Source organism: Pipistrellus hanaki, assembly GCF_964339955.1.
Source record: "Pipistrellus hanaki genome assembly, chromosome: 13".
In the NCBI taxonomy this organism is placed as follows: Eukaryota; Metazoa; Chordata; class Mammalia; order Chiroptera; family Vespertilionidae; genus Pipistrellus; species Pipistrellus hanaki.
The window spans coordinates 32,750,459-32,777,024 of NC_140515.1; the positions used below are offsets into that span (position 1 = coordinate 32,750,459).

Consider the following 26,566-nt stretch of genomic DNA (forward strand, 5'->3'; position numbering starts at 1 on the left):
TTTAGACATATAAATAAATTCTATGATATCTAGAGGCGTTGCCTTCTTCTAGTTATATATGCTGAAAGGTCTTAAAACATATAACCTGACAGACAACATATTAGATATATTTTCTTTAATCATTAAAAGCTTCTCATTTTCAGTGGATGTACAACAACATTTCATTTTTTAGATATACTATTTTGTGAAACTTTCATTGGTTTTTAGGGTTTTTTTCAACCATTGTAAAGACATTGAACATTTTATAATATATATCTTGGGGGATTTTGTTTGTTTGTTTTGGTGGGGGATAATTTAGAATTCTAGACATTTCTAGAACTAAGATTATTGGAACAAAGACATGTAGTACATGTTTACACCTTAAAATTCATTCTTAGCATATTGATGCAATTGTATCTTTTTCAACAGCATTATCCTGTAGCATGGGTAAATACGATGGTTTTTGACTTTAAAGGGCAGTTGAGATCTGGAGACATAATATTGCACAGCTGGTCTTCATTTCCTGGTAAGATTTACTTTCTAATTCTTAGTGTTAATAACTTTTGGCATGTGGACTAGTTAATGTTTCTTTCTGACTCATTATTCTTTCAGTTTAGTAAAACCATCATTTCATATCTTTATTGTTTATTTTAAAACAAATTTCCATAGGTTATTTTTTGAAAATATATATTTTATTGATTTTTTACAGAGAGGAAGGGAGAGAGATGAGAGAGAAACATTAACCAGCCGCCTCCTGCACACCCCCAACCGGGGATGTGCCCGCAACCAATGTACATGCCCTTGACTGGAATCAAACCTGGGACCTTTCAGTCCGCAGACCGACGCTCTACCACTGAGCCAAACCAGTTTCAGCTCCATAGGTTATTTTAATAAAAAGTTATTTTTGTCTGCATATATTGTGTTCAATGAATGTGTTCATGCTGTAAACATTTTATATTTTTAAGTTTTTTGAGAAGTTCTCCAAAGGAATGTCTTTTTTATAACATTGTCTTTTCTTTATTGCAACTTGTTGTTCTAATTTCTATAGTAGTAGAAGGAACATTCACTAATATGGGAAGAATAATAAAAATGCTTATTTATTAGTTGGCTTTAGCCTGAAATTTGAGCAAAGAAGAGCACCTTCTACATGCCTATATTTCTCACATACAGCTCAGAGTACTCCTATCAGGTCAATGGTTTTATCTCCATTTTACAAATGAGAAAAGTGAACCTCTGTCAATCTTACATAATTGGTTCAAACCTAGGATTTGTACAAAAGACTGCTTGGCTCTTCTCATTACTCTATACTTACCCAAATGTTGGACATTTTTAGTGTGTAACTTGCATTATATAAGTGGGTTTTTTTTGTTTGTTTTTTTCTGTCTTCATAGATGTTTAATACAGTTTTGAACTAGCATTGTAAAATTACTCTGTGGGTGACAAACATTTGAAAAATGTTCATATATTAGTAGTTGCTAGCATAGAAGTTTTTGGTTTTTTTTGACACACCCACACACATAATTGTTTTGTACATAAATTATAATTAGTTATTTATGAATGTATATACTTGTTTTACATTCTAATATTTTATGTGTGCATATTGTGTTCCTATTCTTTCCTGCATATACCTTCAATTATTTTCACTAATCACATTAATCCCCAATTATAGGAAAGCAATGTGCATTTACACATTTCTTAAGAGGAACTATGATTTCACCATTAGGGTAAAAATTATGCATTTCAGAAATATTCTTTTTTTGAAAATCTGAATTTAGATTCACACATGTTCTCCAGAATCATCAAGCAATGTGACTGGTATTTTTAGAAAATATTTTAGTGGTATGAACTAGGTATACCATGAACTTAACTTTATCATCTAACAAAATGTAAGGTGAACAATAATAAGTGAACACCTTTGCTCTGCATGTATCAGCTCTAGAATTGTCACATTTAGCCCAGTAGAAGGAGCAAGTCAGAAATGAACTATAAATCTGTTACCTTGAGTTCCTAGGTCATCATTAAAAGGCATATCATTACATTTATTGTTTGCTTTTGTGTCTTTCCAGAATTTTTCATGTATATACTAGGCAATATAAAAGTAGATTTTTATTTCCCCCCCCCCATTCTTCCATAAAATAGCATATTCTGTGTAGTGTTCTGCTCTTTGGCCTTTTGACCTTTTCTCTTTACTAAAGCAGAGTTATGTTGTGATAGTTTTAACAGTAATAATGAGTAACCTTGCTTATGTGCAGGTATATATCTAAAGTAAATTCTCTTTAAGTTGGATTTATTGAGTCAAAGAACAAACACATTTGTAATATTGATAATCTCAAATTGTTCTCTTAGAGTTCATACCAATTTGTTGCCTCCTATGTGCACCCCGACCATAATCTGGGCATGTGCCCTGACAGGGAATCGAACTGGCAACCTTTCGGTACATGGAAAGACACTCAGCCAACTGAACCACACCAGCCAGGGTGCTGGGCCCTTAATTTTGATGGAGGAAGAACATTTTCAATTAAAATTTTCCCCCCAAAATTGAGACTACTTACCAAATTGAAGAATGATGCGATGTAGCTATTAATTTTTTATTAATTTTCTCATTTTAAAAATGTATATAAACTCAGATTCAAATTTTGTGCCAAGCATTAATAGAAAATTAGAGGTTTACTGATAAAATTGTCTGCCATACTTCCTTAGGTGACACACTTTTAAAATCATTTTCATGGTTTAAATCTGTTAAAGTTCTATTTCTTTTTCAAAAATATATTTTAAAAATCAAAATTATTTACATGTTTTAGATGAACTTGAAGAAATGTTGAATCCAATGGGAACTGTTCAAACAAATCCATATACTGAGAATGCAACAGCTTTGCATATCAGATTCCCAGAGAATAAAAAACAACCTTATTATTACCCTCCCTTTGATAAGGTAAGATTATTATTTAAAGGACCACTATGTGTGAAGTAATTTAATTATTAGTTCCTGGTTCTGAAGGTGTATAGTTGAAGCTCTATTTGTCTATTTCTATTTCTGTTTCAAAACATCGCATAAATTGCCAGCTTGTTCAGTGGAAAGATCACTGGAGTCAACTCTGTTTAGTCCTGGTTTTGTCACTGACCCAGTGAGATATGTTATCTTTAGAGTTCTGGTTCCTCATTTATAAAATGAGGAAATCATAATTGTTCACAGGGGTTTTGGTTTGTTTGTTTTTCAGTTTACAAGGGCAGTAAATGCAGTTAGATGTAATTCTGAACAAGTGAAATATGCCAGCATGTTGGTTCAGAGATTAAAGACATAATAACTGCTGTGTTAGAGTTGGTATTCGAGAAAAGGTGATTTATGTAGAATATTACTTGTAGTAGGACTTCCTAAGAGACTATTATTTTTGTAGAATCTTTAGCAAGGATTTCCGTTTCTAAACACATTTTCTTAGTGTGAATTGGCATGTCTTGAGGATAAGGAAAGTATCATAGTATGCCTAATTAACATGCGAAGAGAGTTAAGTAAGCTGCATATGTTTTATCTTCAGGTTTGGTATCTTTATTTCAGGTATGATTGCTGATATTTACGATGAAATCTTTGAGCAAATTCTCAAATAATAATCTTCCTTTTATTTCCTTAATCCATTTGTGAATGGCTACCTTTAAAAGTTGATGTTATACTAAGTAGTATTTAAATTACTCCACCTATAAACTTAATTGTGTTTTAATGTTTAGCACTACCAGACCTGTAGAGAGTAGGTTTTAAAAGTTTGTAAATTAAATATATATAATTTAGAGTTTTTTTCCTTTACTTGTGTTTTAATTGAATTTTATCCACCTAAGGAATAGCTTTTCATTTCAGATTCTTATAAAATGTTTTTCTGGTCAATAATACTTTGTGATTCTTACAATAGAAATCCTAAATATGTCAAGAATCCTCTATTTTAGTGTACATTGAGTAAAAAAAGGTACATTTATGCCATGGCTTTATTCCTTAGCATAGTAATAAAATAGGCCTAGCTCTGCCTATTTTTGTGTTTAATTATGGTATATTTGACAATCAGGTATGATTTTTTTGAAATCGGATGAGATCGCATTTCAATGCACTTTTACAAATATAACATCCTGTGCAAGTATAAATGTTTTTAATATAATACATCAAGAGGAGTTTAACTTTTAAAAAATGTGTTACTTCAGTGTTGTGTAAGTCCTCTTCATTCGGTCACTAAACTTTTTTTTGTCTTTGAAGATCAACTTGGGATGAAGATTTTAGTCTTTAAGTATGTCTAAACACATTTATATTTACTGGGTTTTCTTTAATAGTACAACTTTTTGGTGTTCTATAAACACCAAATCAAATAACACAGATATAAAAAGTGAAAGTTCCTCATAATTCTTTTTCATGTCTTTTTTTTTTTTTTCCTGTAATCTCACACGCATTTTGCTTTTCAGATCAACTTTATTTTTATTGCTTAACTATAATCTCATTTTACTATTATAAAAACCCTATGAAATAGAATGGGAATTATCCTTACATTTTACAGATGAGGATACAAATTATTAATTTGTTCCCTAACTCAGATAGAGATTCTCATTCTTTACAACTGATCTTCTTCCTGAATTCATGGGGTCCCAGCTTTTTAATAATTTGAGCCCTTTTGAACTTAATGGTTTAAAAAATATTTTTAGGTTTTTTTATATCTGTTAATTCAGAAAAAAAGTGATGACAAATGACAAAAGTTTATCATTAGTAACTCTCACATACCTTTTTATTTTCTTAATCAGAAGACATTTACCTATATTAAAAAAAATTTTCCCCACCTCTGTATGCAAGCCACTGCTCACTTTATCTACAGACAATCCTAGTGCATCCCAGGAGTCACAGTCCCTTATAGCTATGCCATTGGTTCCTAGTTTTCTGGAGTTTAAAGATTGTGAATCTCTGCACAATACCATTTTGCATTTCAAATTCATGTTTACATTATAAAGCATTGAAATGCCAGACTATATATACAAGTGAAGTCTTTTATATTTAAAATTTTATAAATACAAAAGCCAAAATTTATTTTTTAAAACTTTTTAAACAGATTATCGAAAAGGCAGCTGAGATTGCAAGCAGCGACAGTGCTAATGTATCAGTAAGTAACAAGGTTTTTACATGACTCTTATTATAAAGTTGTGCTTATTATTAGCTACCTTCATCTCACTTATGGCAATGAACTTACAGAAGACTGTACTCATGCATATGTACATTCTAATGTTTTGTTAAATGGCAGCTGTCTGTAGGGGTCTGTGTTCCACATGCTAAGCCCTTTTCTGCGATAAACACAAGGTCAGCTAGTTTGTTAGGGACGCTATGACATCTCATAGATTAATAATACTCTGAATATTATTCAGTTGAATGAGGAGGCTGTAATTTTCTTTTCCTTTTTTAATGTGTTTTTATTGATTTTAGAGAAAGGGGAAGAGAGCAAAAACATCAGTGTGAGAGAGAAACATTAATTGGTTGACTTCCATATGCACCCTGACCCAGGACGAACCCGAAACCTTGGTACCTGCCCTGACCAGCAGTCGAACTGGCAGCCCTTTGTTGCATGGAACAGTGTTCAACCCACTGAGCAACACTTGTAGTTCTGTTGTCTAAACTACACATTCCATTCAAATTTAGCCACTTGTCTCAATAATGTCCTTTATTGGGTACAGGATCCAACTCAGGATTATTTGTTGTATTTCATTGTTGTGCGTCTTTCGTTTCCTTCATTCTAAAGCAGTTGCTCAGCCTTTCCTTATTTTAATAACTGACTTTTTAAAGAATACAAGCCAGTTACTTTGTAGAATGTCACTCACTTTGGATTGCCTAATGTTTTATCCATGATCAAATGGATAAAAACCAGCTATGCCTTTTTAACAGGAATACTATGGAAGTAATGGAGTGTTCTTCTTTACTGAATTTTATCAGGAAGCAACAATGTCAATTGGTGTGATTAATATTAGTACTAATTGTTATCATTTGATCTACTGGGTTTTTCTCTATAAAGTTAGTAAATATTTTATGGGGGCGTATTTTGACTCCAAGTAGACATCCTGATTCACATTTTTACCCAGTTGTTTTAATATTAACATACCTTGCTTGAATCAATATTATTACAGTAGTTTGCCAAGTGCTGAATTTAAAATTTATTTTTCCTGTTGGATTTATTAGTTGGCTTATATCATAAAAGAGGTTTTCTTCTCCATTTTTTGCTCACTCTCTCTTTTTTTTAGGGTATAGTAATACAGACTCATGATTTCCATTTTATTTAGTGATTTATAATTAATCACTGTCATTTATTTTGATTTTCAAAAATGACTCAGACTTGGCCAGTGGCAGCTCATTTAAGCTCTCCTGTAACTTAAAATAATTTTTTTTTTTTTTTTTTATTGATTTCAGAGAGGAAGTGAGAGGGAGAAGGGAAGAGAGAAGCATCAATGATGAGAGAGAATCATTGATCGGCTGTCTCCTACATGGCACCCACTGGGGACCGAGCCTGCAATGCAGGCAGGCATGTGTCCTGACCGGGAATTGAACCAGTTACCTCTCCGTGCATAAGATGATACTCAACAAACTGAGCCACATCTGTGAGGGCCATTGGTTGCTTCTTGTATGTTCCTCTATCAGGGATCGAATTGCAGCCTTTGCATATGGGGATGCAGCTCTAATCAACTGAGCTACCTGCCCAGAGCTACTTTTCTTTTAAAACTTAATATGTTTGGTTTATCTCTTTTTTTTTTTTTTTTGTGTGTGTGTGTGTGTGTGTGTGTGTGTGTGTGTTTCCATAGGAACTGAAAATTAAAGAAGAAACTTACGTTCAAATAATAACTTATTTTTAATCCAGATTGCAATTCTGCCACCTAGTGTTTGCATATGGATTTTTAGGAAGCAATATTTTTCTTTTTTCAAAACTGCTTGAGAATAATTCATTCCTTTATTCTTTGCTTACAGATGTTATATTTGACAATAAAAACCTTAAAAGGAAAATACATCTTTATTAATCTTTTTGAGTAATTCTATTTTAGGTATCTCACATGTTAAAGCTGATAAGTTGTTAATAAATTCATTGTATAAAATTTGCTAAGTGTTTGCCAGGGATGTTTGCACAATTCGATTCTATAATGAGTAATTTTACTTTCTTAGAGTCGGGGTGGAAAAAAGTTTCTTGCTGTGCTGAAGGAAATCTTGGACAGGGATCCCTTGTCTCAACTGTGTGAGAATGAAATGGATCTTATTTGGACTTTACGACAAGACTGCAGAGAGAACTTCCCACAGTCACTGCCAAAGCTATTACTGTCGATCAAGTGGAATAAACTTGAGGATGTTGCTCAGGTAACAAAAGATCACTTCTATAACATCTTTTGGGAGTATATGTTACTTTGTTGTCTTTGTGTAAATTGTCCTTTCCTACATAGTAGGTATATGTGTATAGGTTGGCTATTTTTCTATAGGAGAAATTTTGAGATTTTAACTCATATATAATCTAAGTAGTAGTCCAGAAAGTAAAATTTAAAAAGCCCAGATTTTGTGTAGATTTCCTATATCTTTCACTAAACACAATAAAAACAATGGTTTTGGTAATAATAATTACACACACACACACACACACACACACACACACACACAGTAATTACTGACAGGTTCTAGGTCCTGGGTTACTTCTAACAGGTCAGTGAACTCCAAAGTTTTAATCTTAAGATCCTTTGCAGTGGCTGTTCTAAAATGAGTATGTTATTTGAAAATTACTTCCATTTGTGACAGTTAACATTTTAGAACATAAACCATTCAGCTCAATTTTAACATTCATTTCTGTTTGGCAGAGTTGAATGTTTGCTTTTAGGCAGAATAGAGGGGGGGCGGGGGGGGATTTGCTTCATTTTAAAAGACCACTAAATTTTAACTCCTTTTTTGATTTTTTAAGACTTTCAAAAAACACCAGCATTTATTAAATTTAATTGACCATAAAAGATGTATAGAAAGATCCTTTTTCTGTTTGTAATCAGTACAGATACATTTGGAATATTGAAATAATCAAAGTTTTTACTTAGTTGAATTCACCCAGTGTTGTTTTTTTTTAAAGAGTTTTTTGGGTTTAGTAATTCTATGATGACTTTAAAATTTTATTTTAATCAAATGCATTTTTAAAATCTTTGTTATAGTTTTTCTTCTCAAATTAAGTATAGAAAGGATTTCTTTTGAGTTTATTTCTTAATGATTTTTTTGAACAGTTATATAATTATATTTATTATGGGCTTTGTTTAAACTGTTTCTATAGTTAGACCACATGCATATTACTTACTCTGAAAAAAACTAATTTTGTCCTTTAGATAGGTTTTATTGTTGTTACATCTTATTTAAATTCAAGCTTAGTTTTCGGTGAGCCCTCATAATGGTGGCATACCAGATATAAACATTTTTTAGTTGGCACATTTGCCTACTTCTCATAGGTAGTGTTCATTTCTAAGTACTTCCCGATCCTACCCTCCACCAAGAAATACATCATATTATTTTGTATAAAATTATAGAGTAGGAAATAATTCTTGCTGTATACGTAAAAGATATTTGAGAAAGAGGTTTTATTGTATGTCAACTGTCAGAAAATAGAATGAACTAATTTATGGTTAATATTTATTTGTACCCTACAGACAGTAATTTTTATATTCAGGAATTTAGCATGCTTATCTGATTTCCATGAGGGAATCTAAAGCATTATTTTCAGATAGTTTAACATCCTCCATTTTGATGTTAAAAGAAAGCTAGTAGTGCAACTTAATACTCAAGTATACACACCTAAATGTTAGGAAACAAGTGTGTGAAAGCATGAATTTCACAATCCTAATCTTTTTTTAGTAGTGTAGGGAAAAAAATTTAATAGAATAAAAAGTAATGTGGTTTGGCTTTTCTCTCAACCCTGCCCTATTGCCAGTTACAGTAAACTGGTACAGAAGAATGCAGATTGTATTTTCAGTAAACCTACTACCTTAAAAAGTGAGTCAGAAGCCTGGTGCATAGTTTGTACTCTGATTCTACAGGTATAGGCCATAGATGAAAATTCTATAGAGTAGTCTCCCATTAATCCACAGGAAAATACTCTGTTGGCATAATGCAGAAGGGCTTCAATGGTCTTTGCAGCATGCAGATAAGTCATTAGTCAGCATTGCTTTTACTATTTATATGGCTGAGTCCGATTATTTCCCTTCCCTGTTGGTTTCTATGTTTCCATAAACTAAAGTGATGGGTTTTGGTAATTTATTTATGTTTATATAATTGATTTTTAAATAATCTTAGCAAAGTTAATTACTTTTCAATAGGAGGGCTGTTTTTAGCCCACAACATAGTTGAACCTCAAGTATTAGAGTATTATCTACCCTTAGCAGTATTGTTTTTGTGGAGTAATGTATTCCAAGTGTTAACTCAAGATGCTGGAGCTTTTTTTACTATTGTTTCAGACCCACAGGAAATGGTGCCCACTAATTCCTCTCTCCATAATGAGGACTGCTGGTCCTTTATGGCCTTGAGCAAAGTGGGGAAGGGGTGGATATTTTATATCTTTAAACCAGTATTTCTCAAACTTTTTAAAATATTACACTCTGTAGGAATCTTTTTAAGTCTTTTTATAACCTCATTCCCGTGAGATTTTGATACCACAGACAAGTATCTGTCTGTTATGTAATGTATGCTTTAAAATATATGAATAACAAGTATACTTATTTTTATTCAATGCAACTTTTAAGAATAATTAAAATTTTAAGGTAGGTAAAAGTTAAAATAAAATAACATTTTACTGTTTGTTGAAAATTTTTCATGTAATTATGAATATTAAGTTTTACATGTATCAATTTATATCAATGTATACTAATAGCAAGGTAATAAAATCTTTAAAACTTACTCACGAGCTATCCTGTAAATATATAATGATTGAAAAATTAAGTTAATTTCTTAAATTATCTTTAGTAAACTTTGAAATTTCTTTGATACAAGAAAATACCTTTTAACTTAGCTATTAGATATTCAGATATTACTGATTTTAGGGGGGCACCGACATAATTAATGAGAAGTTGAATAATTTGTAGAATTAAATAATAAAATGTAAACTATTTTTATTTAATTCTCAAAGCCCAAATCTCACATAACAGTTCAAATGACATATACAAGGCAGCTTGCAGGTAGTAACAGACCATCTCTCACAACATGACTTCGAGATTGGGGCAGTCAGTGAGAGAACGTTTTCCATTCATTGCCGTCTATTTGCCATAGTTTGTAACTTTCTTGTATGCGTTTTGTGTTTTCTCCTTGGACCTGTCAGTAATAACGAAGGAAACCCAACAAGATAAATATTAAAGACAAAGATTTTATTACATAGGGTTGAGCTTTAGAGTGCTACATTCATAATTAACAAAAAATTTTTTTGCTCTCCATAACCAATTTTCTTCCCACTTAACCATCCCTGATAAGAATGCATGCTATCAACATATCAAAAACATGAGGAAAGAGCTCTTGCCAAGAGCATCCTGATGAGTCTCGAGCTGTGCTCTGATAAGATGCAGATAAAATACAAACTGTTTTTACTTAATTTTTTTTATATATATTTTTATTTATTTCAGAGAGGTAGGGAGAGGGAGAGAAAGAGAGAAACATCAATGATGTTCCCTGACCAGTTTGGCTCAGTGGATAGAGCGTCAGCCTGCGGACTCAAGGGCCCAGGTTCGATTCTGGTCAAGGGCATATACCTTGGTTGCAGGCACATTCCCAGTAGGGGGTGTGGAGGAGGCAGCTGATTGGTGTTTCTCTCTCATTGATGTTTCTGACTCTCTCTCCCTCTCCATTCCTCTCTGTAAAAAACCAATAAAATATATTTTTAAAAAATAAAGAAGAAACATCAATGATGAGAGCCCTAGCTGGTTTGGTTGAGTGGATAGAGCATTAGCCTTCGGACTGAGGGGTCCTACGTTTGATTCCAGTCAAGGGCACATGCCCGGGTTGCAGGCTCGATCTCCAGTATGGGGCGAGCAGGAGATAGCCAATCAGTGATTCTTTCCCATCATTTATGTTTCTCTCTCTGTCACCCTCTCCCTTCCTCTATGAAATCAATAAAAGTTGTATTTTTTTTTTTTAAAGAAACATTACTCTTAATTCTTAAATTCTTAGAGCCTAAGTCTTGTACAAAAGCTCAAGAAGTTTGTGCTTTCTGGAACTCAGGTTTCCAAAGATGTGGCCATGTGTACCCAAACCTGCCCTCTACCTGTAGTCCCAGTTTATCTCCCCAAGGGATTATTTTTTATCCTAAATCTAGACCATTTCTAAGTGGCATCTGCAACTAGAAGACTAGTTATATTTGTCTTGTTTATAAAAATAAACAACTTAGGTACTATTTATTTTTAATGAGTTACTTATTATGATTTAGGGTTTAAGCATGTTATGATCAATAAAAAGTTCCATCAAGTCATTAGATTCTCTTAAAATATTAAGAGTTAAAAGTAAACTCCCTCAAAATAATTTTATGTTGTTATTAATGAACTTAACATGTAAATAACTCATTAATTTGAGCATTGCCACCTATATTTGTACTTTGAATTTTACCTTTAAGTATTTCTTTTTTTTTTTTTTTAAATATATTTTATTGATTTTGTACAGAGAGGAAGGGAGAGAGATAGAGAGTCAGAAACATCGATGAGAGAGAGTCATCGATCAGCTGCCTCTTGCACACCCCCTACTGGGGATATGCCCGCAACCAAGGTACATGCCCTTGACCGGAATCGAACCCGGGACCCTTCAGTTCCCAAGCTCTTATCCATTGAGCCAAACCGGTCTCGGCCCTTTAAGTATTTCTTGATAATTTTGTGCACATGTACTCTTCCTCACCCTCTCTTTCTTTTCAAATTATTTAATGGTCATTGATTGTAGAATTCATATATTCAGTGCTTCATCTATTTCCAAGTAAGTATTTAATAGCTTTTATTTTCTGTCTATCTATAGAATATTTCAACTGTGACAGTCTTTATTATTCCATATTAACAGGAATGGATTTTTGAGGCCTCTGTAATTTCAAGTATGCTTCTCCTTTTGACCCATCTCTTCTCCTAACCCCTATAATTTCTGAACCAGTTTCAATTTTTAAACAGCTTCAGGCACTACTTCAGATTTGGCCTAAACTACCTCCTCGGGAGGCCCTGGAGCTTCTAGATTTCAACTATCCAGATCAGTACGTTCGGGAATATGCTGTAGGCTGCCTGCGACAGATGAGGTATCTCCTGCAGTTGGCTTTTTGGGGGGCAAGGAATTACTTGGGTGTATATAGAGACGGTAATGCCTGCTTGAATATCTAATAAGAAAGCAAAAGGGTAGAAATTATTCAGAATTTAAAGCATTTGTTTTCTCTTTCTCCCTCCCTCTCTCTCTGCCTTTACTCTATATTGTAAAACAAAACATACTGTATCAGAGGTCCCACGATCACCCTCAGGTTCTATGATTCACTAGGATGACTCATAGGACTCAGCATATAATCATACTCTTGGTTATGATTTATTACAGCAAAAGGATACAGAGCAGAATTGGCAAAGGAAAAAGATTCATGGGGCAAAGTCTGGAGGAAACCAGGCAAGTTTCTAAGGTTCCTTTCCCAGTGGAATCAAACTAAATACACTTAATTTCCCCCAATAATGAGTTGAAAACACACGTTTGAAATGTCTACAAGGGAAGCATTAGAGACTTGGTTGCTAATCACATAAGCACCCTCTATCTAGCACAAACCAAAATTCTAGAGTTCCAGAAGAAAAATGGATATGTAACATAAAATATACTATTTGCACAGTTTAAGCACATTGAGCTACTCTTTTCTGTTAGGTTGGTAGAAAGCCTTTTAAATCTGTTTCCAGATGCCTGCCAAGGGCCAGCCTTTTTCAAAGGATAGCAGTTAGGCCTGCTGTGTTAACTTCTATCTACCACTCAGAATTAATAAATGTTAATATTTTGTAATGATTATTTAATTTTAATTTTTAAGTAAATAACATTACAGTTAAAGATGAAGTCCTTGTAGTTTCCTAACTGAGCCCTGATTTTTACTTTCATTTTCCAGAGACAGCCATAATCATGAATTTGATATTTATCCTTCTATACCACACTTTCTGCTTTACCACACTTCTATATCTATAAAAATATAGGTACAGCCGAATCTGGTTTGGCTCAGTGGTAGAGCATCGGTCTGTGGACTGAAAGGTCCCAGGTTCGATTCCGGTCAAGGGCATGTACCTTGGTTGCGGGCACATCCCCGGTAGGGGGTGTGCAAGAGGCAGCTGGTCGATGTTTCTCTCTCATCGACGTTTCTAACTCTCTATCTCTCTCCCTTTCTCTCTGTTAAAAATCAATAACCTATATTTAAAAAAACAAACAAAAAAAAAAAACCTCAAAGGACTTTGATCTTTAAAAATAAATAAATAAATAAATAAAATAAAAATATAGGTACAAATTGATAATATAATACATTTAAAATTCACACAAATGTGTTTTGCTGTGTGTATTGTTTTGCACTTCACTTTTTTAAAAAAATCAACATTAGGTTTTTAAGGTCAGTCTCTCTCATTATAAATGTAGTTTATTTATTTTACCACTGTGTAATATTCTGTTATAAGGATATGTCTTAATTATTTCATTCCCCTATTGAGGAACACTTTAAGTTTTCTCTTGATTTGTCTGTTATAAGCAATCCTGCAGTGAATATGCTTGTACAGTCCCCTTTGGTCAAAACTGTGTGGAAATCTATGGCATTTACTTGTAAGTTGTGGACTTGAGATTCATATCTTACCTGACTACTGGAATTGCCTCTGATGGGAGTGCGTTTACATGTGAATGGTTTTGGGATGGACATCCAATAGAGAACCACTAACCTTAATTAATTCAACTCATGTTAATTACGATATTATGTTTTATTAATTCAGTGGTTCGGTACTCACAAATGCATTCGTTTTCTTATCCTTCAGACTACTTAAAGTTAAGATTTTAATTGTACATTCATTATCTGGGAGAAAGAATTACTTAATCCTAATCATAGGAGAGGAAAATAAATTACCACAGTACTGACATAGTTTTAAAATGATTGCTTGACTGAGTACACAACATTTTCAACATGACCAGAAGTTAGTACTGAATTTTATTATAACTCTGGCCAATTATAAGTACAATCATCTCTTGTCTCATCCTAAATAATTTAATAAAAATGCCCCATATATCTGTTCTTTGCTCCCTTCCACTCTCCCTCTTGCTGAAATCTTCAGCTTTTCTTGTGTTACTGTAATAGTGGAGCCGTGAATGGAAGCATGCAACAGGCCTGACCCAAAAGAACCACTGTGCTTCAGAAAGTTAATACTCAGTAGTTTGATAGGAAGGGATCTTTTTCTGGCACAGGATGTTAAGTGACTTACTGTGTGTGTTTTGTTTGTCTTGTTTTTTCCAGTGATGAAGAACTCTCGCAATATCTATTACAACTGGTGCAAGTTTTAAAATATGAGCCTTTTCTCGATTGTGCCCTCTCTAGATTCCTATTAGAAAGAGCACTTGCTAATCGGAGGATAGGGCAGTTCCTGTTTTGGCACCTTAGGTAAGTTAAGTGTTTTATAAACATCTCAGGGATTAAGGTATAACTTCCTGTTCCAAATATATAAACATTGTTTAAGTGAGAAAAATTGAATAAAAACGAGTTGGGAGATTTAGTCAATTGTGTGAGATGAGTCAGATCTTTGTAAGTATCTCTAAATTGGTAATATTACCATTTCACTCTAAAAAGCAAATAAGGTAATATGTAAAATATTTGAATTTCTTGGAAGAATTAAGTAACTATAAAATTTCATACCTTTTTGTACTATGATGTTTAAAGAATTGAAATCTCACTAAAATATTTTAGCAGGAGGATTTTTTTTTTCTTTTTTCATTTGGTTGGCATCATAAGTTAATATATATAAAATTCAAGCGACTGGATGACTGGAACTAGGTTGCCATGACACTCACTGCAGCCAGCCAGTCAACCTCCTGTGACCCCTCCTTCTAACTGGCCCCGCCCCCAATCACCTCCCCTGACCCTGATCAGGGGTGGGATCTGCTGGCCAACTTCCCACGTCCCCTCCCCTTGGCCAGCTGGCCCTGAGGCCCCGATCTGCCCTGATCATAGAGGGCTGGCCAGACCCCCCACCTGTGCACAAATTTGTGCACTGGGCCTCTAGTCCTATATAATAAAGAGCTAATATGCTAATTAGGACAGCCAAATGTTCTTCTGGATGACCTTCTAGACAACGCTGGGGCTGAGAGGGCCAAGCCTTGCCACCCTGGGAGAGGTGGGGTGCAGGCCTGGTCCCAGTGCTCCCCTTCCCCAGAGACAGTGGGAGAGGGGGCTGCGTGGGCCCAGTATCTCCACAGAGGTGGGGAAGAGGTGGGATGGGGCACTATCACAACCCCTCAGCCTCTCACAGCTGGAGCCTCAACCTCCCATGGCCCCTCTCCTGGCTAGCCCCCACCCCCACCAGTGGGCAGGAGGGCGGGGCCAGCACTAAGAAGCAGCAAGCCAGCTACTGTTTGAGCGGCATTTCCTTTCCCCTCTCCCCCGTCTCCCCCAATTCAGCCAGAAGCTCATGGTTGGCGAGGCAGCAGCAGTGGCAGGAGCTCTCCTGCCTCCGCTGCAGTAAGCAGCAAGGGGTCCTGGACTAGGAGAGCCCCAGACTGTGAGAGGGATGTCTTGAGTGCTGGCTTGGGCCCAGGGGGATCGGGCCTAAGCCAATAGGTGGACAACCCCTGAGGGGTCCCGGACTGCAAGAGGGTGCAGGCTGGGCTGAGGGATTACCCCCACCCCCACCTCCAGAGCATAAATTTCATGTACTGAGCCTCTAGTGATAGAATAAAGAAGTCATTACTTTCATTTGGTGAATCTGAAGTGTTTGATAAACCATCATAATATTAACTTTCTGCAGATCAGAAGTGCACATTCCTGCTATCTCCGTACAGTTTGGTGTCATCCTTGAAGCGTACTGCCGGGGAAGCGTAGGGCACATGAAAGTGCTTTCCAAGCAGGTATCAGCTTGTTTTTTGTTTGTTTGTTTTAAATATATTTTTATTGATTTCAGAGAGGAAGGGTGAGGGAGAGAGAGATAGAAACATCAGTGATGAGAGAGAATCTTCATATTCAATTTGCCACATGGAACTTGATAAATTGTATAATTTCTTCCATTTCATTACTTATAGAGGTTTTAGTAACTGAATCTTGTTAACATATTTTTTAAAATAAAAATTTAAATAAAAAAATGAAGTTTCAACAATTTTAGCAGAAGATCCAGGAGAGCCAATATTCTGAAAGTAGGTAAGCGTGGCACCTAAGGAGAGCCCATGTTTCAGTTCAAGTCCAAAAACAGGAAAAGACCTTTGTCCACGTTCAAGGCAGTAAGACGGGTGGAATTTCTTCTTTCTCACAGGAGGGTATGCCTTTTGTTCTATTCAAAATTTCATGCTTGGATGAGGCCCAAGCCTCACATAGGGGATGGCAATTTGCTTTTCTCAGGCTACTGATTCAAATGCTAATCTCACCTGAAAACACCCTCACAGACACACCTAGAATAATTTTGGATAAATTTCTGAACATTCCATTGCTCAGTCAAATTAACTATGGCAGATGAAGCATCCATATGCAGAATGTTAAATCATACTTAATCTCCAAATAAGGGCAATAACAAGGTCAAAATTTCACCTAACCTGATACAACTACCCTGAGTATAATTAAAAATGAGTGACCCCCCTAACTGGTTTGGCTCAGTGGATAGAGCATCGGCCTGCGGACTGAAGGGTCCCAGGTTCGATTCCGGTCAAGGGCATGTACCTTGGTTGTGGGCACATGCCCTGTAGGAGGTGTGCAGGAGGCAGCTGATCGATGTTTCTCTCTCATCAATATTTCTAACTATCTTTCTCCCTCTCTGTAAAAAAATAAAAATCAATAAAATATATATTAAAAGAAAAAAATGACTGACCTCTTTCCCAGAAGAGGAGGTTCCTTGAATGGTGATTATTCTTCTCCTTGACATACTGTAAATTAAATACTATGATGTAAAATTAACAACATTTAAATACCCTAATATAAAGTCAATTTATCTTATGTTTTGTGATAAGGAAATAAGAGCAAGAAGAAACAGACATTTTCTAAAAACATACCACATACAAACACATAACAAAATGAGATAGTCATAACAATCCTCATTTTCGTAAGTGGTCACATGGTCATAGCTGGTGTTTATTACTACCTTCTTCCAACCTATTCTGTAATTCCTTTGCCTTTAGCAAGTTCCTCAGTTGGTTGTGGTTTTTTTTTTACCTGCTGGAATGACTCAAACCTTCATTCTTGAAGAGTGTAGGCCATTAGTAGTCCTGCCTGGATTGGCTTATAATTTTCCATTGACCTTAATCTCAGAGCCTGATAATACCAAGTGATCTATATTTCAGACGTATTCTTCCCTATCTCCATTGTGGAGTAGTAGGCTAATTGCACCTTGGTAGTCAGGGCCAATTTCTCCAGCTAGCTTCGTGACGCCCTTCTTCTCTGCCTGTTCTCCCATGAGGACTGCAGAGTGGCTGGAAAGGAATCTTCAAGTTCCATGGCATCATTGTTGTGTCTTCCAGGGGAAGATTCTTCCCTTTGTAACTAAGATAACTGTGCCGGGAGAGCATATGGTCACAGGAGCAGGAAACAAAAGTTTTGCTAGTGGTGTCATCTCCAGTTCCACACCTTGATTCTAAGACCCATGCTCTGGGCAATACAGCACCATATATTGGCCACTGATTTAGAGCACATTCAGCCTTCTGGGGAACCTTGCCCCCCCTGCTCTGGAAGGTATTACCACATAGCTGGTGCTGTAACTGAGTCTTAAAAAGGCCATTTCACTGTTCTATCAAGCCAACTACTTTAGGGTGGTGGGGAATATGGTAAGACCAGTGAATTCCATGAGCACCGAGCCCATTGCTGCATTTCATTTTCTTGTTCAGAAGCAGTGCTATATTAAATACCGCAATGATAGATAAGGTGTTCTGTAAGTCCATGGATGGTAGTTTTAGCAGAAGCATTGAATGCAGGGAAGCAAATTCGTAGCCACTGCACTTTTCTAACTTATTTGCATTGCCAGAGAAACTCCCATAGGTTTTCAGAGATAATTTTAATATTGATGACCTTTTAATTCATGTTGAAATGAATTATATCTGATCCCTCCCTTTTGGAAAGCCCTTTAATGATGGTAATAATAGCTAAGCACTTATTATGGGCCATTTATTCTTCACAATAATCTGAGATTGACTATTAATCCCCTTAATTTTATAGTCCCCTTAAATCTATCTCATACCTATCTATGAATCTTGTTTTCATGGCTACCACCCTAGTTTCATCCATTACCTTCTTACCTGTATGTCTTCATTAACCTCCTAAATTGCACCCTTTTTTCATTCTCCCCCTCCCTTACCCCTTTTCTTTACAGATAAAGTTACTATGTTTTTAAAATGTAGATGTATTATGTCATTTCCCTTTTTAAAATCCCTGCAGTAATTTTTATTATTATACATGGAGAATAAAAATTCAAACTTGTCGAAATCTGTAAGGCCACACTTGATGAAGTCTCTACTTCTTTGGCTTCACTCATATGCTCAAATCACACTGGACATCTTCTTGGTTCTCTGGGGCCTCAGCTTGACTTTTATAACAGCAATCATATTACATATGTATGATTATATTAGTATTACTTTTTTTATCTATACTGAAGAATTGCAAGGGGAAGAATACCCTTTACATGGCAGTTCTTATTTTCACTGTAAAGCTACAAAAAGACAAGGTGTTGCAGCATTTATGGCCATATGGGTATTCAGGACACTGTTCCAGGAAATGAATATCAACACATTAGTGATGGGAATGAAAATTCCCAACTGTACAAACATGGAAGAAATTAAAATTTGAAATACTTCTAAAAGTTCCTGTTTGCATAGCCCATTTTTTAGCTGGCTCCCTTTTCACCACTGTTTGTACAGCTTCTGGAATTGTTGAGAAACGAAGTGTCTATAGTTTTGACAGATGACTAACTTGGCAGGTTGGTCAGCCATCTCAATTTTATCATCAAGCTAATAGAAATTTCCCAGTTTCCTGTGTGTAAGCCCTTAGCCTGTGTGTAAAAACTGTATGCCTGAATTCACCTCCCTACAGAGTCTTAGTAGTTTTTTTGAATAGGAGCAGAGTTTGAAAATGAAAATATGATATAGTAAAATCTCATGTTCATGGAAATTCAAGCCATGGTATTCATAATGTTTTTTTGTATACATATTTTATATGTTTGTTATATATAATACAACTTATGCATACTTTGTTTTTATCATTAGTTGTTTCCAGTTTTAATGCCATATGATAAACTATTTTGACTTGTGGTTGGCCAAGCTGACTTAGGGGAATTTTATGTAACATGATGGAAAGACCCTCAGTCATTAGATAAAGTTACCTTTTAAACACAGTGGTTTTGATTAAGTTGGCCATTGTTGATTGACCTTGTATTTCTTGCATAAACTTTTTTTATTTGCATAAGTTGTTTTTTTTTATATATTTCATTGATTTTTTTTTTTTACAGAGAGGAAGGGAGAGGGATAGAAAGTTAGAAACATCGATGAGAGAGAAACATCGACCACCTGCCTCCTGCATACCCCCCACTGGGGCTGTGCCCACAGCCAAGGTACATGCCTTTGACCGGAATCGAACCTCGGACCCTTGAATCTACAGGCCAATGCTCTGAGCCAAAAGTTTTGATAGCCAGTGCCCTCATTATAAAAACAAGTCATTAATTTAGACTTGGACAACAAATACTGTGTCTGTATTTTTATTTATTACACACAAAAAAAATCCATTTTAACATACTATTAATGGAAAGAGAATATACTGAGAAGATATCATATAAGAATGATGACAAGAAGCAGGTAGTAAGGTTGAATATTAGGAACCCCAAGTTACTTGTACATAAATTTTCCTCTTAAACTACGGAGTTTCTAAATGGAGTGGTTCAGGTTAGTTTTGTTTTAAATTATATTACTTAATGAGTTGCAGAGTTCTGTGTAGTTTTAAGTTTTATACTTATCTTTTTATCCATAATCTATGTCCCTTTTCTTTTTCGTGATTGATAAGATCCCATTTAAGACAAGGGTTTAAGAAAGTTTGAAAAATGATGTTTTAAGTAACAAGTGATAAAAGTAAGTTTTTTATGCTGTTGTATCTGTTTTTCCTAAGCCAAGTACTGTTTTTACTTTAGCTGGTTTGTGTGTGTGGGGTTGCGGATGTGTTCTGAGTGGCTGCTGATTAATATGATCAAATTGTGTCATAGTATTTTGTATTATTTTTAATCATGAATTAATTTTGGTGGTGGGGAAACTTATTTTTCAGGTTGAAGCACTCAATAAATTAAAAACTTTAAATAGTTTAATCAAACTGAATGCAATGAAGCTAAACAGAGCCAAAGGCAAAGAGGCCATGCACACTTGTTTAAAACAGAATGCTTACCGGGAAGCCCTCTCTGACCTGCAGTCCCCTCTGAACCCATGTGTCATCCTCTCAGAACTCTAGTAAGTGACAGTCTGTGCTATGTTCAGTGGAAAACAGCAATAAAGGATTTCTAAGTGACTGCCTTGGAGGAGGAAAGGGGCCACGTATTAGCACCAATAAGTGGAATATAATTAAAGAAGGAAAATCTTAAATGTCCTCAAAGGTTATTCTTGCGTTCAATAGGATGTATGTCTGCTAGCTAAATTTACCTGTGGAGTTAGTGCAAGTTATTTCAAGTTAACTTTCTTTCAAGTGTCTATACTAGTAATTAAATTTATTTTCTATTACTGGTTTCTAAGAGTTGAAAATCCTATGTAAGTCAATATGTTGGTACCCATCATTTGATAATTAACTTATTTTAAAATTATTTACTAACCAGCTTTCCTATTTCAAAATGAGACCTTGAATAAATTTGGAAAATTATTTCTCACTTTTTCATTCTCTATAGAAGCAATAATGGAGAACTAATAACATGTATTCAGTATATCAGTATTCAAAATTGACCCCTTTTTAAGAAATTAAGAATGAACTCTTAATAATTTTAATTTAATAATATTATTGACTATACATAACATACAGAAGAATAAGGAAAAGAAAGGAGGAATTTTAAATGTAAGGTAGTAAGAAGGATAAACCTGGGTTTTTAGTCCAGCCCATCCGGCATCACTACATCCAGGTTGCTTTTCTGCCAAGAGGAAATGCTCTAGTTCTGACTTCTGTAGACTGGAACAGGTGAGGGTGTTCTTCCTCGACTAGTATATCACAGCAAAATTGTGATTTTGTCTTGTCTTTAAAATGAAGTGGGCTAATATTCCCTTTATTTGATTTCAGTGTTGAAAAGTGTAAATACATGGATTCTAAAATGAAGCCGTTGTGGCTGGTATACAACAACAAGATATTTGGTGAGGATTCAGTCGGCGTGATTTTTAAAAATGGTGATGGTATGTACTAAAGTTTTTATAGTGCCAAATTTCTTAGTATTTCTTCTTTTGTTGTCGGTTTCTTTATCTGAAATGTGTAAATGTGTAACAGCAAATGGCATCCAAAAGAGATAGCTATCAGTGGTCGTGAGGTTGAATTGTCCTAAATCTTCCCCCTTCACCCTCCTTTGGAAATTGACTTCTACAGCTTACATACATTGTTCTACAATGTCCCTTCCCCTTCCCCCCTAAAAAATACAAAGTCTATTCCGAAAAAGCTTGTGAAATACAACAGAATATTTCCGATAATATATTCAGTGATAACAATTTTGATATTGCTGCCATAGTTTTCTTTTTTAAAATACCTTACTGAGTCCTAACAGATGTGGCTTAGTTGGTTGGGCGTCATTCTTTGCACCAGTTCGATTCTTTGTTAGGGCACATGTCTGGGTTGTGGGCTCGATCCCCAGTAAGAGGTGTGCAGGAAGCAGCTAACCAATGTTTCACATCGCTGTTTCTCTCTTTCTCCATCTCCCTTCCTCTCTCTCTAAAAATCAGTCTTTAAAAAACACAAGAAAAACTTTACTGGCCCATATTTTATAAAGGGAATGCCTCTGAAGTATGCACACCAAGTGCTGCCACTTATTAGTTGTGCGACTGCAGACAAGTCATGCAAAATTCATTGAGCTTCAGATTCCTCATGTATATGAGGATTATAGCATGTATATATTGGGTTATTAACAGGAATTAAGTGAGATAACAAGTAAATGTGCTTAGCATAATATGTGCTTACAGTTACTTTTAAAAGAAGTTGTAGTGTTTTGCCAGACATTTAACATCACTTGACCATATGAATGTCATTATGTAGAAGTCACTACTTTCACAGCCTCTATTACCTGAAAATTACCCCTGGACATCATAAATAAAATAAGCTATTTCTGTTTTGTGAACGCATCATGCAGTTATTACTTTGGTAATTCTTGAGAGCTTCCTGTGTATCACTAAAATTAAAACAGAAGGAAAAAAATTAGTGTGGATGCTTTAGTACAACATTATTGTGTTAAAGCTGTATTATAATTAGTAGAGTAGCTTACACATAGTAAACTAAATTATTTTTACACTGTTTTTCAAAAAAATATATTTTATTGATTTTTTACAGAGAGAAAGAGAGAGGGATAGAGAGTTAGAAACATCAATAAGAGAGAATCATCGATCAGCTGCCTCTTGTACATGCCCTTGACTGTAATCGAACCTGGAACCTTTCAGTCCGCAGGCCGACGCTCTATCCACTGAGCCAAACTGGTTTCGGCTACACTCTGTTTTTGAAATTGTGTTATTGGAATGTGCTAACCAACAAACTTTTTTTTTTTTTTAATTTTATTGATTACGAGAGGAAGGAAGAAGGAAAGAGAGAGAGAAGCATTCATGATGAGAGAGAATCATGGAATGGCTGCCTCCTGCAAGTCCCCCACTGGGGATCAAACCCACAACCTGGGCATGTGCCCTTGACCAGAATCGAACCTGGGACCCTTCAGTTCTCAGGCTGAGAGATATTTGCTCTATCCACTGAGCCAAACCAGCCAGGTCCCCAACAAACCTCTTAATGAATATGATCAACTTTAAAACTGTGGGGGGGAAATTATCAGAGCATTTGCCAATGATTTTAGTTAATTCTAGCTGCTAATCTTAAATTCATGTTAGCAATTATAAAATGGAAAACATTTGTAATAATGCAGGATTTTTCTCTTAGATTTACGACAGGATATGTTAACACTCCAAATGCTGCGCTTGATGGATTTACTCTGGAAAGAAGCCGGTCTGGATCTTCGGTGAGATTTCTAGTGAATTATTATTATTATTTTTTTAAATATTAGTTACAAGTTGTTTTTTAAAATATATTTTTGTGGATTTCAGAGAAGAAGGGAGAGGAAGGGAGGGAGGGAGGGAGGGAGGGAGGGATAGAAACATCAATAATGGCCAAAACCGGTTTGGCTCAGTGGATAGAGCATCGGCCTGCGGACTGAAGGGTCCCGGGTTCGATTCCGGTCAAGGGCACATACCTTCATTGCAGGCACATCCCCAGTAGGGGGTGTGCAAGAGGCAGCTGATCGATGATTCTCTCTCATCGATGTTTCTAACTCTCTATCCCTCTCTCTTCCTCTCTGTAAAAAATCAATAAAATATATTAAAAAAAGAAAGAAAGAAAGAAAGAAACATCAATAATGAGTCATCAGTCAGCTGTCTCTTGCACACCTCCCACTGGGGATTGAGCCCACAACCCAGACATATGCCCTGACCAGGAATTGAGCCTGGGCCCCTGCAGTCCACAGGCCAATGTTCTATCCACTGAGCCAAACTGGCCAGACACTAGTGAATTATTTTTGTCTCATGTTATATTCCTTTCACAGCAGAATTTTTAAAATTTATTGATTCCTTCCCTCCTGTTATTAATTTTTATAATAATATTTATATACCTTTTTATAGTTTTCAGTGTACTCTCAAATATCTTATTTGCCCTAACAGGCTCAGTTGATAGAGCGCCAGCCTGCGGACTCAAGGGTCCCAGGTTCGATTCTGGTCAAGGGCATGTACCTTGGTTGCTGGCACATCCCCAGTAGAGGGTGTGCAGGAGGCAGCTGATCAATGTTTCTAACTCTCTATCCCTCTTCCTTCCTCTCTGGAAAAAAAAAAAAAATCAATAAAATATATTAAAAAATATATATATTATCTTATTTAAACTTCATCAAGTGTAGAACTAGATTTGTGATGGTGAATTCAGAAAGAAAGAATCTGTTTACTTTCAGGGATGAATCACATGGTTATGGAGTGACAAGGCCAGTGAAAGGATTGCCCTTCATTTTAGCCTAGTAACATTATTTTCTCTGCCTTCCTGAGAGCCAAGAGTTTTGGTAAACTTTTAGGGCTTTTAAGTTACCACCATTATTAAGGGTGGACAGTAAGAGGAAAGGCTATGGCAACAGAAAAAAGGAAACATACTGGATTTTAAAAGTTTAATTATCAGATATTCTAAGGTAAAGAGCAGATGATAAAACCACTGTAAATTAATATAATTCTGTGTAGCAAGTTTATTTAGACCCTGTATCTAATATTTCCAGAATTTTAAAATTAGAAATTTGGAAAGAGATTTATGCACAAAGATATTTACCCTTGCTTTATATACAGATTTTAAAATTCGACTATCCTTTTGAATATTTGCTCAATAGTAAGATAACACTTTAAAAAATTCCTAGCTTTCCCAGTCTGACCAGATATCTTCAGGTATTTTTTAAATATTGTTTATAGAGAATTGCTAACAATTTGGAGAAAGCGATTCCCTTTAAATATCAAATGTATTTGATGCAAAAGTATTTTTATAAAATTACTAGAGGCCCAGTGCACGATCCTCGCGCACTGAGGGGCATGTCTGAGCCCTCTCACAGTCCGAGACCCCCAAGGATCGGGCCTAAGCTGGCAGGTGGACATCCCTCTTGCAATACAGGACCAATTGCTCCTTACCACCTGCCTGCTCGCTGCTCCTTACCGCTCAGCTCACTGCTCCTTCACGCTGCTGCAGAGGTGGGAAAGGCTCTCTTCAGCCATGAGCCCAGCTTCTGGCTGGGCGGTGTTCCCCCTGTAGGAGCACATTGGCCAGCAGGGGGCAGCTCTTGCATTGAGCATCTGGCCCCTGGTGGTCAGTGCGCATCATAGTGACCAGTCATTCTGGTTTTTCTACCATAACAGTCGCTTAGGCTTTTATTATATAGATTTCAACCATGGTAAAGATTAACTGAGTAATGACAAACTGATGTTGACAGAAACTAATGTCAATAGTCATTTCAGGTGGTTGGACTGAAATGGTTCCCCTCTTTCCACCCCACTCCACCCCCTTTGTGTATCTGTTTTTCTAGTTTTCTACAATGGTAATCTCTTTTACTCAAGGAGGAAAAAAAACATTAAGCATGTTTCATGATATAGCATAGGTCCATGCAGTTTTTAAACTTTTAAAATGCTAGTTAATAATATTTAACTTTATCATTTACCTAATTCTCTATGTTCTTTTAATTGTGGACTGTTTCAAACATGAAAGTTCAGAAGAAAATTTACAGCAAGTTTTATATTCTGATGTTCAGATTTAATAAGCATATATTTAGCATTCAGAGAGGAAGGGAGAATGAGAGAGAGATAGAAACATCAATGATGAGAGGGAATCATTGTTCGGCTGTCTCTTGCATGCTCCATACTGAAGATCGAGCCTGAAACTCAGGCATCTTCCCTGACTAGGAATTGAATCATGACCTTGTGGTCCATAGGTCGACTGTCATCCACTGAGCCTGTCGGCTCTATTTTTTTAATCTTGACAGTTTGACTATAATGTGTCTACTCCCTATTGGGGATCGAGCCTGCAACCCAGGTATGTGCCCTTGACCAGAATTAAACCCAAGTCCCTTCAGTCCACAGCCCGACACTCTGTCCACTGAGCCAAACCAGCTAGAGTGTGCTATTCCTTTTTAATAGCAGAGAAAATTAAGAGTCAAGGGATGTTAAATAATTTGTCAAAACTTACAAAAATATTAATTAGCAGAGCCACATTCAGACGAGATCGGGCGCGTTCAGGGTGGTATGGCCGTAGACAGCAGAGCCACATTCAAATCCAGCTCTGTTAGATTCTAAACTTGATGTCTTTCTATTATTTTATCAGTCTGAACGAGAAAACAATTATGGTAAGATATATCTAATACCTCCCCCTTCTTTAAAAATATGTTTTTATTGGTTTTTTAGAGAGAGAGAGAGAAAAACATCATCGATTGGCTGCCTTCTGCATGCTCCCTACTGGGGATCAAGCCTGCAACCTTGGCGTGTACCCTGAACGGGAATTGAACAGTAACCTCTTGGTTCCTGGGTCAACGCTCAACTGCTGAGCCAGACCAGTTGGGCTATATAGTAATTTTTTATTTATCCAGGTGTTCTGGTACCCAAAAAGTATGTATTTTCCCCATTGATATTCTCTTTCTCTCACCCTCTTTTTAGAAAGTTTTCTAGTCTTAAATCCTTCCACGGTAAACTGGC

The 26,566-nt window shown here is 35.8% G+C and overlaps 1 protein-coding gene across 3 annotated transcripts in view; it reads left to right on the forward strand.

The window, feature by feature from the left end:
• Window positions 1-26,566, forward strand: part of PIK3CB (phosphatidylinositol-4,5-bisphosphate 3-kinase catalytic subunit beta) — a 105,263-nt gene that overhangs the window by 66,581 nt on the left and 12,116 nt on the right. For 2 of the 3 annotated variants that reach the window (XM_084901764.1, XM_084901765.1), the window contains exons 10-20: window positions 409-505; window positions 2,781-2,911; window positions 5,052-5,102; window positions 7,139-7,327; window positions 12,118-12,239; window positions 12,527-12,592; window positions 14,445-14,588; window positions 15,949-16,048; window positions 20,421-20,599; window positions 21,411-21,520; window positions 23,250-23,328. In XM_084901764.1, coding sequence (XP_084757890.1) covers window positions 409-505; window positions 2,781-2,911; window positions 5,052-5,102; window positions 7,139-7,327; window positions 12,118-12,239; window positions 12,527-12,592; window positions 14,445-14,588; window positions 15,949-16,048; window positions 20,421-20,599; window positions 21,411-21,520; window positions 23,250-23,328 — 1,268 coding nt within the window. The remainder of the gene's footprint in view (window positions 1-408; window positions 506-2,780; window positions 2,912-5,051; window positions 5,103-7,138; window positions 7,328-12,117; window positions 12,240-12,526; window positions 12,593-14,444; window positions 14,589-15,948; window positions 16,049-20,420; window positions 20,600-21,410; window positions 21,521-23,249; window positions 23,329-26,566) is intronic. The other variant, XM_084901766.1, reaches the window with a different exon arrangement.